Raw genomic sequence first — 16,049 nt, 5'->3', positions numbered from 1 at the left:
TGTTCAAACGCATATCTCAGGCACCAGCTGCTCGAGATAAATATGTGAAAACAGCACCATTTCTCACAGCTGTATCAGAGAACATAAAGTCTATGGCTAATCTAGGCCAACAGGAATCTACTCATCATGGAGAAACACAGAAGCAGGCAACAGAAGAACATATGCATGTTGAGGAGATCAAGAAAGTGATATGCCAGCAGATGATAAACCAATTCCAGTGTAACAACCAAGTGGTTCTGCTCAATAGAGCAACTAGTGAGAAGGCTGCTTCAAAAGACTTGGTCCATGCTCAAGCTAAGGGCATGGAAGCCATTATGAAAGCAGAAGAGGTGGTCTTTATTAAGATTGAACCACTGAAGCTGGTAACTTTCTCCTCACAGAAGAAATCAAAACCATCAAGGAAACAGAGTTTAATCAGGATCTATCAAGATGAGACTGCAACTACACGTGTGTTGTGTTTCTATCGAGATGCCGACCCAGTCACAAGACAGATTGCATTTTCCCATGAGTGGACAGACTACCCATCATCCCTGTTTGAGGTTGATCCACGCTTAGCACAGGGGGTTGTAATGCGCAAAGGCAACGAGTCTGATTTCGTGGCAGTGCTAATTGCTGAAGCTGAGCAGGATGTTGTTTTACAGCTGCCATCATTACCACAGAGTGACCTATACACAGTTTATCTGGTAGACACAATGGCATTTGTAAATAAATACCAAAAAATGGGTGCGAAAACATTTGGTGAACTTCCCCAGCTGTATCTTCGCAAGCAGGTGTATCCTGCAGTTGAAACCTGAAATGTGCAACTGTGTCAACATCATTGGTGATCAGTATGATTTTGATGATAGCCATACTTTGAAGGGTGATGAGCAGCAGAGGAGAAACCAGACAGACCAGGCAAGACAATTCTCACCATCCAAGAGTCTAGAAATTCCGGACTGGAATTTATTCATGAAGAATCCAAGAAATAAAGGAAATCTTCAGAACTTCATTGGCACTTCCCTTTGTGAGAGTCCTGAAGCTATTCCGGATGGAGTGACCATCATTCTTGGTAGTATGATGGAAAACAAAGGTCACACTCTTTCCATCACATCAGCATCAAGTTCAGTTCTGGACTTACCTTGTGAAGAACATGAAGAGGCAGACACAAGGATTATTGCTCATCTTGCGTATTGTGTGGAATATCTTGATCACCATCGAGCTGTTGTGCATGCAACAGATACAGACATAATTATGCTGTGTATATATCACTTCTGCTGCTTGAACACATTGCAAGAACTCTGGATACAACGGCAGAATCAATACCTACCTATTCATGAGCTGGTAGAAGTGTTGAGCAAGAAGTACCAGAAAATCCTCTTGATGTCGCAGCTACACTTCTGTGCACATATGTGTTGTGTGGATGTGACACAGTGAGCTACCCATTCAGAAGGGGAAAAGAAGAGGTCAGGTCAGGTATGGGAGCATGTGCCAGAACAGCGCGTCGCTGCGTCCACTTTCCGCCGGTGCTCCAGGGGCCTCCGTCTGGCCATCCCCCAGGCAGATGCCAGGCCCATCCCCCATCTCCTTGAGATGATGGTCAACCTGCTGCAAGCCATGAGGCACGTGGTGGGCCCACTGGCCTCCCACTCATGAGACTCCCTCGCTGAGAGAATCTGGTGAGCAGGATCAGCGTCAGGAAAACGAGCCACATGTCCCGCCATACAGCCGCAGCTGACGCTCACGGACTATGCAGGTAACAAATCTCATCCGAGTCTCTCTCAGCAACCGCTCGTTGCACACAAAATCCGACCAGCGATAGCCAAGGATTCTCCGAAGAGACCTGGTACCAAAGGAATTAAGTCTCCGTCTCAGATCCTTGGTCAAAGTCCAAGTCTCGCACCCATAGAGCCAGACTGGAAGTACCAAGGACCTGAAGACTCAGACTTTGATCCTCCCGCACAGGTACCGGCAGCGCCACACCCCATGATCCAGTGAATCCATGACTCCCCAGGCCCGACCCAGACGTCTATTGACCTCCGGCTCACAACCTGCGGAGACATGAATATCACTGCCAAGGTAAGTGAATCTCTCCACGACCTCAACATCCTCACCACAAACAGACACAGACAGGACAGCAGCATCCAAGATGTCACCGAAAGCCTGGATCTTAGTTTTGACCCAAGAAATCCGTAATCCCAACGGCTCCGACTCTCATTCAGCACCTCGAGGGCCCCCAAGAGGATGTCTAAAGTCTCCGCAAAGATGACTGCATCATCTGCAAAATCAAGGTCTGAGATCTTGACATTGCCAAACGATGCACCGCAACTTGATCTCTCCGACATCCTCCCTAGAATCCAGTCCATACAAGTGCTGAAAAGTGTGGGGGCAAGTACACATCCCTGACGAACTCCAGTAACAACTGGAAATAAGTCAGAGATGGTACCACCACACTTCACAGCACTCTCAGTACCAGAGTAGAGTTCAGACATCAGATCGATCAGTTTCGGTGGCACCCCACGAAGACCAAGAATCCTCCAGAGGACATCCCGATTCACTGAATCGAACGCTTTACAGAGATCAACATAGGCTGCAAGCAGCCCCTGCCGAAACTCGTCTGTGTTCGGTGAGGACACGAAGTGCAAGGATACGGTCAATCGTTGACCTCTTTGGTGTAAGCCTGACTGCTCTGGACGCTGGTGCTCAAGCAGATGGTGGCAAACCCTATCAAGAATTATCCGAGCAAAGACCTTGCCCGGCACTGAGAGCAGCGTCACCCCTCGGTAGTTTTTGCAGTCTTGGCGATCACCCTTCCCTTTCCAGAGAGGGACAACAAGGCCCCTCTTCCAGTCAGTTGGGATGATGCCTGTGTTCCTGTGAAAAGAAGAGCGGCACAGGTTTCTCTGGGACTGATAGGAAACCTTCCCACCTTGTTGATTTTGGAAGAGATAGTGAAATGGCAGCAACAGAATGTGTCATTGATGAGGCCAGAGTATACTGGACTGCTCTGCATGGCCAAAAGGGTTCAGCTGTTTGGATACCCTCAGGCAGCATATGTTTGTCTCTTCAAAATTAGACCTTAGGTCACTGCCAGCAACAGAAGATGTGTTTTACTTCCTTGTTTTAAGAGCATTGTATCAATTGCTTCTGTATAGACGTGCACATCTCAGTGACCGAGCACTTCCCCAGCCACAACATTTGGCAGAACCCTTATCAATGGAAAACTGGTCCCAATTCTCATGTCTAAGCCAGCCAAGCCAAACATAGACAAAACGGTGTCTTGCATGTGCAAATTATCCAAATGTCTGAAACGATGTTCATGCAAAAAGGCTGCTGTGCCTTGCTGAGTGACATGCATATGCCTTGGTCAGAGAGGTTCATGTGGTGGAGTTGTTTCAGAGAGTGACTCTTCCTCTGAAGAGGATGTTTCATGTCACAATATTGTGTTAATCCATTTGTAATTTTTTCTTCCTTAAAACCATGGCATGTAAAAGTATGTTCTTGTTCCTGACCCCATTGATAGTCAAGCATTTCTGAGTTACATAAATCTTTTGTTGTTTGACATATAACCTTGTCAATTGAAGGTAGGTTAAATCTACACCAATTGTGATATAGGAAATGAACTCCTCTTTAATATGAGGGGTCATTTGTGTATATAGGTTTAGTGGTTATGATTTTAGGACAATATGAATTACCCCTACCCCCATCCTACATCTTCGCTTTTGCCAACATTTTGTTATCAGAGGGGGCTCGCAAAAGTGTTGACTGTGTTGTTGCGCAAGAGTTTCACCATTGCCAACATTGGTTTTCATATACTCAAAGGGTGTCTCTTTATGAAAATCAACACAAAAATTTTATAGCAGACCGGGCAATTTTTTTTTAATTTTGATCGGTTGGCTCCCGGACTAACAACACTTTCCAATTAATCATTGTGTATCCCCACTCGACTGCTATCATTCACTTTTGTTGCAAACAGAATACACTTGGTGCTTTAAACTTGTTATGAATGTACCTGCATTGCTCTGAGCCAGGTGAGGAAAAGCTATTGAGGTGATATAAAATGGTTTAAATCTCTCAAACTTTTGGACCAACACCATCAGCCATGATCCTTCTTTAGCAGACCATGTTTCCAAAGCCAGCCCCAACTGGGTCTTGCGATTTCCCCCCATCACGCGAGGTCTTGGTCAATCTGAACTTTTTGGAAACTACAAGGCCATCATTCACAGTTTGAGGGAGTACTGCTCTCTCCTTTGGGCTGGCGCCCCTGCATCACACCTTGCCCTTCATGATGCCATGTAATTCATGGCCCTCAAAATCATCGGGATCTCCCATGACAAAGCTGAGTTTCTCGGCCTGTTGCTTTCGCATCATGGTTCATGTTCCAGGGGGTGGAGACTTACTAACAGGAGTCAAAATGGGATGGCACACCATCGACGTCACTCAAGGTTTTATTGAGGTTTCATTAGACTGATGGCTGGAGTGGGTGTGCAGCATACTTCCTACTTCTATGTGAATTTCTGCCTTTGTATGTGGTTTTTCTTTGTCAGTTTTCAGTGTGATTGCCATGTTTTCCTTTGCAAATGAGGCACTAAAGTTCCGAATTTATTTCCCTTTAGTTTATGCAAGGGCCGTACCCTCTACTCTTATGTTCGGGACTCCAAAACAAACCTGGACATCAACAAGATCAGGCAGATTGCTCAAGAAGTTGCCAAGGTAAGAGCATTATGTGTGCTAAATCAGAGGTGTCACCTTAACCAACCACCTCACAATCTTTGCCTGAAAGCTGTAGGAACCTTGGTTCTGTGTTATCTATGCAAGTGATTTCGACTCCTGTGTATTTTGCAGGATCTCTAACTACACTCATGATATAATTTTGGAAGAGAAAGCAAAGAGCACTGAAAATTGGGCAATAATGGGCTTGGAGATGGAAAAGTTTTATCTTTTTGACCTATATCCAAACAAACACTTTCACATCACCGACAGGTCGGTGGTCTCTATCTTCTACTACCTTATTTTTGGTCTCGCACCCTCTGCTCTTTATGTGCTTTGTACCCCCTCCCAGGTTTCTGCAGGGCACACACAATCCGCCATCAACATCCTTCTGATAAAACCGGGATGTCCACCAAACACACCCAAAATGTCCACCAAGTTTCATCCGAATCCATCCACAACCTTTTGAGATATCGTGCTATATTCATATTTGGCCCGATCTCTCAATGGTGAAGAATCGCTTAAAAAATTCTCGTAAGTCGGATCGAGATCCGGATCTTCACCAAAATCTAATCAGTTTGTCCTTGTCACACACCCAACCTGTCCACAAAATTTCATCCGAATCCATCCATAACTTTTTGAGATATCCTCGTAGATGATAAATGGGGCTTCTGGGATGACCATTCAAATGAATGGGGGAAAAGGGAAAAACTTTCTGACCCAAGCTCCAAAAGCCAAAATAGGAGACTCATTTTCTCCCCACCTATCCCCTTCCCTCCCATACATGCAAATGTAAAATTGAGACTGACTGATTAAAGCACTTCTTCCCTTTTATATTTTCATTCCACTCAAAGAGCGAACCAACGAATATTTGTTCATGTTCTACTTTAGGGAATAACTTGATTTTCTTATAACATTCATTTCCATCGAGTGTATTCACAGAGAATAACTTGGAACTTGGTTCTTGGTTTAAGTGTCTTTGTTGAGCAGAAATGAAATGATAAACTTCTCTTAATGCTCTTATTTTTCATGGTCTTTCCAAATTCCACATTATGTGTTATTTTATGTAAGTTTTTCTCAAAATCATTCAAAGCAAGCCATTTCATTTTCGTGTTAAAATGAATCGGACTGCTTGAGAACCGAAGCAAAAATGCGACTCATTTCCTATGTGAGACACACCCTGAAAAACCCATTGTTGTATAATCTCCCATGATGTCATCAACTCGAGGCTATTTATTACCAAAGCGAACTTCGTTCTTATTCAGTCTTATTCAGAGAATTTTGAGTCTATTCAGAGAACGGAGTACAGTATTTAGAAGAGAACTCTGACCTTGCAGATCAATCGTTTTCACAAGATGAGAGGTGAGATCCTTGAACCCATTCATTATTTGTTGTTTTATACAGAATTAAATCACTATACAACCAATAATTATTGTATATCTCTTTCTAACAGGTTGTCCCCAATAAAAACATCGTTGATAACTGATTTTGAAAATGAAGCCTTTGCATATCACGAAGAGTGGCAAAAAATGAATGACTTCCTTAAAGACATTCAATCGTTCAGAAGAGAATTGAATGACATTTTTGTTGACTGGAAAGAACTCCTCTCACATTCTCTGACCTTGAAAGAGTCGAGTAAAAGGTGAGAAATTATCCCTCGGTGTGTGTACGTGTGTGTGTGTGCGCGCGTGTGTGCTTGCGCGTGTGTGTATGTGTGTGTGTCTGTGTGTGTCTCTCTCTCTCTGTATTTGTCTGTCTCTGTGTCTCTGTCCATCTCTCTATTGAGTGTTCTCATTTTAAAAATTTTTATTTTTCAGTTTTAACACCTGTCTGGATGAACCAAACACACAACTTGATCTTCTGGAGGAATCTGGCATGACACTCAATCTTCTGGAGGTAAATGTTATATTTATTATTTTATCAATATCATAATATAATCATCTTTATACACCCTAATTGTTCTTCCCTCTTTGTTTTGAACAGAATATGTTGACTGAGTTTCAAAATCGCAAACCATCAGACTGCTGCGAAAGAAGATTTTGTTCAATGTTTGTAACCTTGTTTTATTATACAGTCATGCGCCACTTAACGACGGGGATACGTTCTGAGAAATGCGTCGTTAAGCGATGTTGTCATTGTGCGAACATCATAGAGTGTACTTACACAAACCGAGATGGTATAGCCTACTACACACCTCGGCTATATGGTATAGCCTATTGCTCCTCGGCTACAAACCTGTACAGCATGTTACTGTACTGAATACTGCAGGCAATTGCAACACACATCCAAGATCGACGGAAGACGCGTTAGTTTTACCTTTGTGCTGTTCATGACAGCCATGTGTGTTGTTAGTGGCTGCTTACAATCTTCTCTCGCATCGATTATAGAAAGGTGAATAAATAGCATTTGGATTTTATAAATAATCATTGCATCGATGTTATAATTTACAAATGAAGAAACAAGCACCTGTCAGTTGTGTGATATATTTTCGGAACAGTGCGAATGTTGGTACAGTGCGAACGCTGATTTTCTTGAATCCCGATTTAGCGCGACCCCACTTTTGTTTCACGATGACATTTTATGGACCTCAATGATCCCGTTATAACGGGGTCACCCTGTAGTTATTATCATTATCAAGTATTATGTACTGTACATAATTGTATGTGCTATACTTTACTTTTATATGACTGGCAGCGCTATGACATCACGAGGCGATAGGAATTTTTCAGTTCCATTATAATCTTATGGGACCACCGTCGTATATGCAGTCCGTCGTTGACCGAAATGTCGTAATGCGGCGCATGACTGTATATGCTTTCCTTATAATTATCTGATTTTGATTTACGAGAAAAGAATAAAGGAGATGTAAAGGTGGGGTGGGGGGGGTAGGTGTGCTCCCCCAACGACCCACCATCCCTCTCCCCTCCCCTCCCCTCCCTGTGTGTATGTGTGGGGCTTATGTGGGTGGGGTTTGCATGGGTGGGGCTTATGTGGGTGGGGCTAGTGTGGATGTGGCTTTTGTGGGTGGAGTTTGTGTGAGTGTAGTTTGCGTGGGTGGGGCTTGTGTGAGTGGGTGGGGCTTGTGTGTATGGGGTTTGTGTAGATGTGGCTTGTGTGGGTGGAGAGCAATGTTTTTTAAATTAAATAAACATGTTGTGTGTGGGAACTAATAAACTAATCACTAATTATGTGGATATGATGGATGTGGCTTGTGGGTGGGGTTTGCGCAGGTGGGATTTGTGTGGCTGTGGCTTATGTGGTTGGGGCTTGTGTGGGTGGGGTTTGTGTGGGTGGAGTCAAAAATATTTTCAATTTATCTTTGTCTTTTGTAATTCCTGTGAATAAAATGAACCTAAAATCTTTTCCCCCTTTAAATCACATAATTTGTAAGTCGAAGGAACTGCACCAACGACATCAACAATTTTAAAAAGTTCATTTATCCATCACTTGGTATAACCTTTTTCAAAATGAGATTTCTACCTGTATATACTTACTATATCACCAACTTTGAACTTAGGCTTTCTGGCATTAATCTCTTTTTCATATTTTAATTTTGTAAATGTTTCTGATGGTTTAAATTTTGTTGAGGTATGAATCGTATCATTGTACTTATCTACAATGACCTGAATTAAAGATAACTATTGTTGAGAACCGAGTTGAGTGAATTTTTTAATATAGTCTCTCTTTTAAAGTGCGATTAAAACGCTCAATCACAACCACTTTTCCTTCATTAAAGGTGCTGTATAATGTAATGTTTATTTTAAAGAAAATTCATAAATGTTTTGTTGTAGAACTCTGGACCCTCATCAGTCCACAGTTTTTGAGGTTTTCTCTTGCTTTTATTGAATATCTGTTGGAAAGCTAACATAAGAGTATTACCTGTTTTGTTTTTCCAAGGGAACCCACGCATTATCTACTTCAAATCAATAACGGTTAAAGCATACTAGTACCCCTTATCATAATTGAATTCAATTAAATCAGCGGACCAGATATAATCAACTTCCTTGGAATAAACCTTCCTTCTATGAAACTTTGTGATTATTGGTTTATGTAATTCATCAGCTAATTACTCTTCAATCTAAGAGCCTATAAGTTTTTTGAATTTCCAAGCCCAAGTTTCAATTTAGCACTGATCATCTTCTTCACGATGAACCTATCAACTTTTTCTCTCAAGGTTGGATTTTGTATGAGACAATTTATACAACATTTCTCTATCGGCTTCATGTTTTTCTTCCAACATTGTGCTATTTCCATAATCAATATCGTTCCTCATGCACACTTCATCAACCCTATTGACAGGTTTGCTCCACGGTTTAGGATTGTCAGCCTCATCTAATCTTTTATTTAAGTTTGTTCCTGGACCACAGAAAGAATACCCTAGTAGATGTAATTCCCCTGGTATTCCAGTTGTTGTAAATTTACTTCCTGATAAAAAAACCTTTGTATATCTCCCCCTCATTTGTGTTTGGTGATGAATTAACTCTTTTTTGAGCCACACACCGAACATGTACCTTTTTGTATAACCCTATTATTTTTACTTTTAACATACGAGATATTTTTACTCTTGGTTTTCTTTTTACATTTTAGACAATAACTCATTTATTTTTGTGAAAAATTCCGACAGAGTGCGAAAACCTTTTTAGTTTCCAACCAGTACATTTGAATCTTAATTTTGAAAACATAAAGAATCCTTAGAAATGTCTTCACTCTCTCCTCCATTTATTTAAGAAAAAAAAATGTAAAACTTGAATCAAAGTCAATTACACCAACATCATCAATAATATAATCTTTTCCTTCTTTCTCTCCTTTATCTCCACTTTCTTGTTTAAATCTGCTCCCTGAAACCAATGTTAATAGTCTTGATGCAAATATTTTTTATAGACTTGCCAATTCTTTGTTTTCCTCCTCGGTGCGTTGAGATTGATTTATTTTCTGTAATACCTTTGATCTTTTTATAATCTCACTGGTTTCCATATTTTTATAGATATTTATTCTCTCTCTTTCCTCCCTCTCCCTCTCCTCCTTCTCTCTCTTTTCTCTCTCCTTCTCTCTCTCTTCTTCTTCAACTTCTTCCTCATCCCTTACTATCCTAGAACCACTTTCACCCCATAGAATATCATGCATATATTCATCTGGATTTCTTGGTATTCCTGTATCCAAAATAATTTATTTTACAACAGGAAACCAATAAAATTTCGTCTGATTTTCTAAAGGAGCCTTGTGTTTTCTTAACTTTTAAATTCTTTCATTATTTAACATTTTAGTTAACTCCAAAGTTGTTGATTTATTAACATCAGTATAAAGCCAATCTTTTATTGAAAATACCTCATTCTTATGTTGTGGAACATATTTATTAAAATACCGAATACCCTTTTCTTGAAGGTATGCTAGGACACAGAAATGATAATTTTCTTGAAGCCTTCTTGCTGTCATTTATGTATCAGAAATATATGACAGATTAATATAATGACAGGAAATACCTCCCCATCTTCCCGTAGTTAAATCAGTTTGTATTCGCTTACTTATTATATAAAATACCCCCGAGCGGGAGTGCCGGTCATCTCTGCCAGAGGTCAAAAGTAACTCTGTACCAGACTGGAATAGGGGCATTTCATAAAGTAGGTACGCTCTACTTCCGGGTTTCAAAACCACCCACCCCCCTCTTTATTAGCAAGCTTGTGACCACCCACCCACCCCCTCATACATCGCTAATCGCTTGCAAAGCCAGCAGTTACTTATGAACCGATGTTTGTAAGCCATGACAATGCAGTCCCTAACAGTGTAATTTACCTTTTTCTTTTAATATCACAGCACGTCATTAATGAAAATATAAGTACAAATTGACATTCAAAACAATGTTAATGTTATAAATGAAAGTAAGTGTGCATATAAACTTGTGTTCCATTGTTTTAGTTAAATCTGACAAAAGCTTCAAATGAAATATTTGTCTCGGAGAGTTCCGGTTCTTAAGTTAATACTTTTATTTTTGTATGTACTTTATGAACGGCCCATATGGGGAATCAGAGCGAAGTTTGAAGGGCTATAAAATCGGAACGAGAGCAAATTTCAAAAAAAAAATGGCTCGTGTTGTTCTAGATAATAGTCCGTAGTATCTGAATCACTAATAACATTTGATCTCTCTTGATAAATGAGGGAGGAGATACGATTTGAAATCGACGATTTTCGCAACTTTGACAGCCTCGTGACGTTGACCTGGACCTTGGACGACCTTGAAAGTTATATCGTTGTGCATGTCTCATTGACCTCTATCCATTCCACTATTGGTTATTTGTCTCCACTCGGTTTGATTGTGGACGGACGGATGGACAGACTTCGAGACTGGGGTTATTAGGTCATCTCTACTGAGATGATAGAGATGACCTAATAATCCTGTTCTTTGTGTTTTCATGATAAAAACTATGGCGAAACCATTATTGATTTTACCCTTATTAAATTCTTTTATTTGTTGTTTGCTAATCGTGCTTCTACAAAACTTATTCTCAGCACCAAGTGGATAATATTCTTCCTTACGAGACCGATTTAATGGTTCCAGGTCTTCTAGGTTAATTTTAAATGACCAATTATACGCTAAATCATTCATATTATATCCCCATTGTTCTATTCTCATACAAACGATACGCCCTTCTTTATAAAATTTTATTTTAATTGGAATTGTGAATTCTGTGTGACCCAGAGATAAAATCAACACTTCTGTATCTTTGGAATACACAGCCGTTTTATTTAAGGATATATACTGAAACGCAAAAGAAACTTACCACTTGTTTGAAATGTAATAAAATTGTAACAGTTCAAAATAAAACAAACCAACAATTGCTTATTGAAACATTGGCATTTTATTGATGACATGTCAAGTTTTTGACCAAGATACACCATCTCATAAGTTTGTTCTACAGTACAGAACAGCACAGGGTGCAATTTCAGTCCCCTTTCAACAGCGTGTGTGGCCACCATTGTTTTGGATACAGGCAGTGCATCGTTGGCGCATACTCCTTACCAGTCTTTTGATGGATTGCTGCTGGATTCTGTCCCACTCAGTCCTCAATGTCTGAAGCCATCTGACTTAGGACCAGCTGCCTGTCCTGCTTTGCAGTGGTGACTCTTGTCCTCCCTGATCGAGATCTGTCATCTGCAGAGTTGGGGAGGTTGTCTCTGTCCACCAGGGCCGATATCGTCTGGTGTGAACAGCCAAGGCGACGTGCCACCTCACGGTAACTCAATCCTCCTTGCAGTATGCCCAAGGCACACTGCCGTTGATCCCTTGACAATCGTGACATGTTGATTGAAATGTCCATTTTGCACTGGCCTTTTTAAAGCCAATATCAAGACATCACGTGCAGCTCATTAAAATCATCCCATACCCCTTGGCTAATCACTGACAGTCAAAAAGGCTGTTCAACAGCTGTGCTATGAAGTGACCATTGAAGGTTCAAGTGACCATCCGTGACCGTTTTGTCTGACAGTGAGGACACTATTGTCCACAAATAAGTTCACACATTTACTACATGCAGTGTTATTGTTTATATTTGAAGGTTTAAAAGGTGGTAAGTTTCTTTTGCGTTTCAGTATATATTGTGATAAATCACTTAATCTCAGCAAGTCATTCGCGTCAGTTGGGCTTGGATAATTTAATAATTTATAAGCATTTTTCAAATTAATATTTTTTGCAATACTATATTTCTGTCATTCAGCCTATGCCTTTGTGTCATAATTTGATAAATCAATATCTTGTTATTGGGATACACCAAAGAAAGAACCATCTTTACCAAGATAAGTCAATTATATTAGATTAAAAATAATGTCATAAATTTTTATATTTTTGTTGAGTTGAATAACACTTATAGACATAATTGACCAAAACACTTGGAATTTAATTATTGGACTTTAAATGTTTGATAAACGCCATTCTGGAAGAATTTTATGACTTCAACAGGTGGTGGATGACCACAACTATCAAAAGAGTTCTGGGTTTGACTTCCGGTTCTGGGTTTGGAGTGTTGACAGGTATCCTTCAGGGCTCTCTGCTGACGATCTGAAAGTTAAGTTTCTGGTCGCTATCTGTCCCATTTTAACTGTTTATTTTCTCACCTGCATGTTAATTTGTGTTCCAAGTTCGGTTTAGTTTCAAAAATCGTGCTATTTTGTGAGTTTTCGTCTACCTTGTCTTACCAAGTGCTTCAGGCCCACCCATCGTTTCCCTCATTGTACGATCGTGTTTGTTTGTATTTTATCCCCATTAACTTCAATTTCTATCTTCTCCACTTTCCCAACGTCCCCCATCCCTCCCGACGAAACACTCTATTTCTTGTCTTAAATAAAATTTTAAAAAAACCTTTCTCCTTGCACACTTACAAGTCTCGATTCTTCTTCTTATTATTATTCTTCTGCATCCACCTGTCGGCACACCATCTTTATTCTACTGAGCTGACCCTCTCTCGCCATTACCTTCACGATTTCTTCCAATCTACAACCTTCCATTCCCGAATCTTACCTGTTATTCAAAAATACATCAAAAAATAATAATCTTCCTTTCTCCTTTCGATCTCGACACCTGTAACCATGTGTAGAGCTCTCTACTCTTCCTGGTACTTTTCATCAACCCAGCAGCTTCACACTGTGTTTACCATCCAAATTCACCACACACTTCCACGATTTTACTTCAACCTTCCCTTTTCCAAATGTTATGCAATCCTAATTTCAAATAAATAATTTCACTTTTGACTAAACACCTCCCATAGCCAAGTGCTTCTCCTGTAACCACATTATCTGTTTAGACCCCCTGCGTTTACCGATCCAATTTCACCATTCACCTCAATTTTTTTCGACAACACTTCCATGACCTAATCTGATGAAAACTCTCTCAAACAACAATAATAATAATAATAATAATAATAACGATATCTTGTAATGCCTCATCTTCCTCTTTCACACGTGTGGTACTCTTTACTGTATCATAATGCACTACTCTTCAACTATTTAAACAGACTGCTCTCAATTCGACCTCTCCTTCATTCCTTGCCCAAAAAATCCAACTGTTACAGCGTTTCTTCTCTCCATTCTCTGAATTCGCCTTTATTACATCCATCAAGAAACGTGTTGAATCGCATCTCTGACCTAAAACTTAAAAAAAAACAGTTTGCTATGAATGTTCGCTTTCCATCAACCATTCTTTTTTTCCAATTTCAGTGCCAACTCATCCCTCTCACCCGTCGCTCTCAAAGCAACCATCACACTCTTCTCCCTCCAAGCCTCCCTCTCACCTCTCTCAAAAACTCCCCCCTCACCTTTCTCCCACCATTCACCCCCTCACTCATCCTTCTCAAAGTTGCCCACCCCTCTCATCCGCAAAGCTGCCTCCTTCCACTGCCCTCTCACCTCCATCTCTTCACTCCACCTCCTCAAATCCTCAACTGCCTTCTTCCCCCTCTCTTGTCCCCCCTCTCCCCCAGCTCCACAGAGCCTTTTCTCCTCCTCATATGGCCCCCTCCCCTCACTATTCTGCAATTCCCCACACTCTTTCAACAACCCTCCTTACCTCTCCCCTCCTCGTCCCTTGTCCGACCCTCCCCTCCCCTCCCTCTTCATTAACAGTGTGGACCTCAAATATCCAGGGCCTTCGCTCAAACCTTTCAGATCTTTCCATACAGTTTGCCACTGACAAACCAGACATAATCTGCCTTACAGAAACTTTTCTCCCCCAAGACATGTCTGACTCCCAAGTATCTCTCCCTGGTTACTCCCTCCTCCGGTATGACAGATCTGAGCCTCGTCCTGGTGGAGGAGTTGCTCTCTTCATCAAGGACTCCATTCCTCACTCTCCAGGCACTGCCCTCACTCCCCCACACCCCCCAGGAATACCTCTGGCTACGGCTTCCCCTCCACTCCCACCTCATGTTTATATGTGTACTGTACGGTCCACCTAACAGTGATGACTCAATCTACACCTCACTATCCGAAAACATGGACCAACTTCTATCTTCTCATCCAAACTCTCTCTTCCTCAGATGTGGTCACTTCAATTGTCATCATGCCAGTTGGCTAGGTGTGGGTACCTCTCTCACCTGTCATGGCACTTCAGCAAAAGCTTTCTGCGACTCATTGGGACTGACTCAATCGGTCAACTTCCCGACCCAGATCTCAACCAATGGTACTTCATCTCTTCTGGATCTGATTTTGACAAATTTCCCTGACAATATCTGCTGCTCTTCCTTCGCTCCAATCGGTTCTTCTGACCACGTCCTTGTCAAAGTGTACATCTCTCTGGCTATTATCAGAGAACCACCTCACCGGCGTCGAGTCTGGCATTTCACTCAAGCCGACTAGCAGGGTCTCCAAGCAGCCATCAAACTTAGAGACTGGTCTCCTATCGCTACTTTCTCCAACATCAAATCATATTGGGAATTCTTTCAAAGAAACTTGCACTCCCTCATGCACAGATTTATCCCCTCTCGTCTTCAGTTGTCCTACCCTTCCTCCCGCCCTTGGTTCACTGAAGCTTGTGGCGAGGCAGTTGTCCTGAAGCAACTTGCCTTTTCCTCATGGAAAGCAAACCCAACTGAGGGTAATCTCAGTTCCTTCCATAAAGCTCAGAACAAGTGTGTATCTCCCCTCAGCAGAGCTAGAAAACAACATCTTTCTTAGCTCAAGTCTGAACTTTCAAACATCTCTCCCTCCTCAAAATACTGGTGGCATCTAATCAAATCTGTTTCTGGGGTATGCTCCCCCTCCATCTCCTCCCTTACATCAAATGGCCGCACTGCTGATACCGCACGTGAAAAGGCTGAATGCCTAAACTCGGTGTTTGCAACAAAATCTTGTGTCCAAAACCCATCCCTTTCTCTACCCACCATACCCAGTCACACCCAACTGTCCCTGGACCCTGTGTCCTTTTCTCCTGACAAGGTGGAGAGCTTGCTGTCAAACCTTGACTCAGATTCTGCAACAGGTCCAGACGGCATCAGCCCACGTGTTCTAAAAACCTGCTCTTCTGCACTTGCTCATCCTCTCTCTGTTCTATTCACCCTCTCATTTGCTTAAGGTCATCTGCCATCTGCTTGGAAATCAGCAAACATTACTGCCCTGCATAAAAAAGGTGCAAAAACAGATCCCTGCAACTACAGACCAATCAGCCTTCTCCCAATCATCAGCAAGGTTATGGAATCCATCATCGCTTCAGACATTAAATCCTTCCTCTTCTCCAATGGCTTGATTTCCGATCATCAATTTGGTTTCAGACCAGGTCACTCTACCCTGGATATGCTGCTTCTGCTCTCCCAACAATGGATGGAGGTACTCAATGACGGACATGAAATCAGAGCCATATCCCTAGACATATCACGTGCTTT

General features: G+C 41.5%; 1 protein-coding gene across 2 annotated transcripts in view; it reads left to right on the top strand.

Annotated features, from left to right (window-relative positions):
- KSR2 (kinase suppressor of ras 2) overlaps positions 1-7,643 on the top strand; it is a 201,073-nt gene extending 193,430 nt beyond the window's left edge. For both annotated transcript variants that reach the window (XM_085860306.1, XM_085860305.1), the window contains 4 exons: positions 4,593-4,689; positions 4,822-6,328; positions 6,504-6,582; positions 6,670-7,643. In XM_085860306.1, the coding sequence (XP_085716432.1) occupies positions 4,593-4,689; positions 4,822-4,830 (106 nt within the window). In that variant the 3' untranslated portion in view covers positions 4,831-6,328; positions 6,504-6,582; positions 6,670-7,643. The remainder of the gene's footprint in view (positions 1-4,592; positions 4,690-4,821; positions 6,329-6,503; positions 6,583-6,669) is intronic.
- The last annotated feature ends 8,406 nt before the right edge of the window (positions 7,644-16,049 follow it).

This window comes from Eptatretus burgeri, chromosome 16 (genome assembly GCF_056783735.1).
Source record: "Eptatretus burgeri isolate ZD-2024b chromosome 16, Ebu_testis_v1, whole genome shotgun sequence".
Classification (NCBI taxonomy): Eukaryota; Metazoa; Chordata; class Myxini; order Myxiniformes; family Myxinidae; genus Eptatretus; species Eptatretus burgeri.
This window is presented reverse-complemented; position numbering and strand designations above follow the sequence as displayed.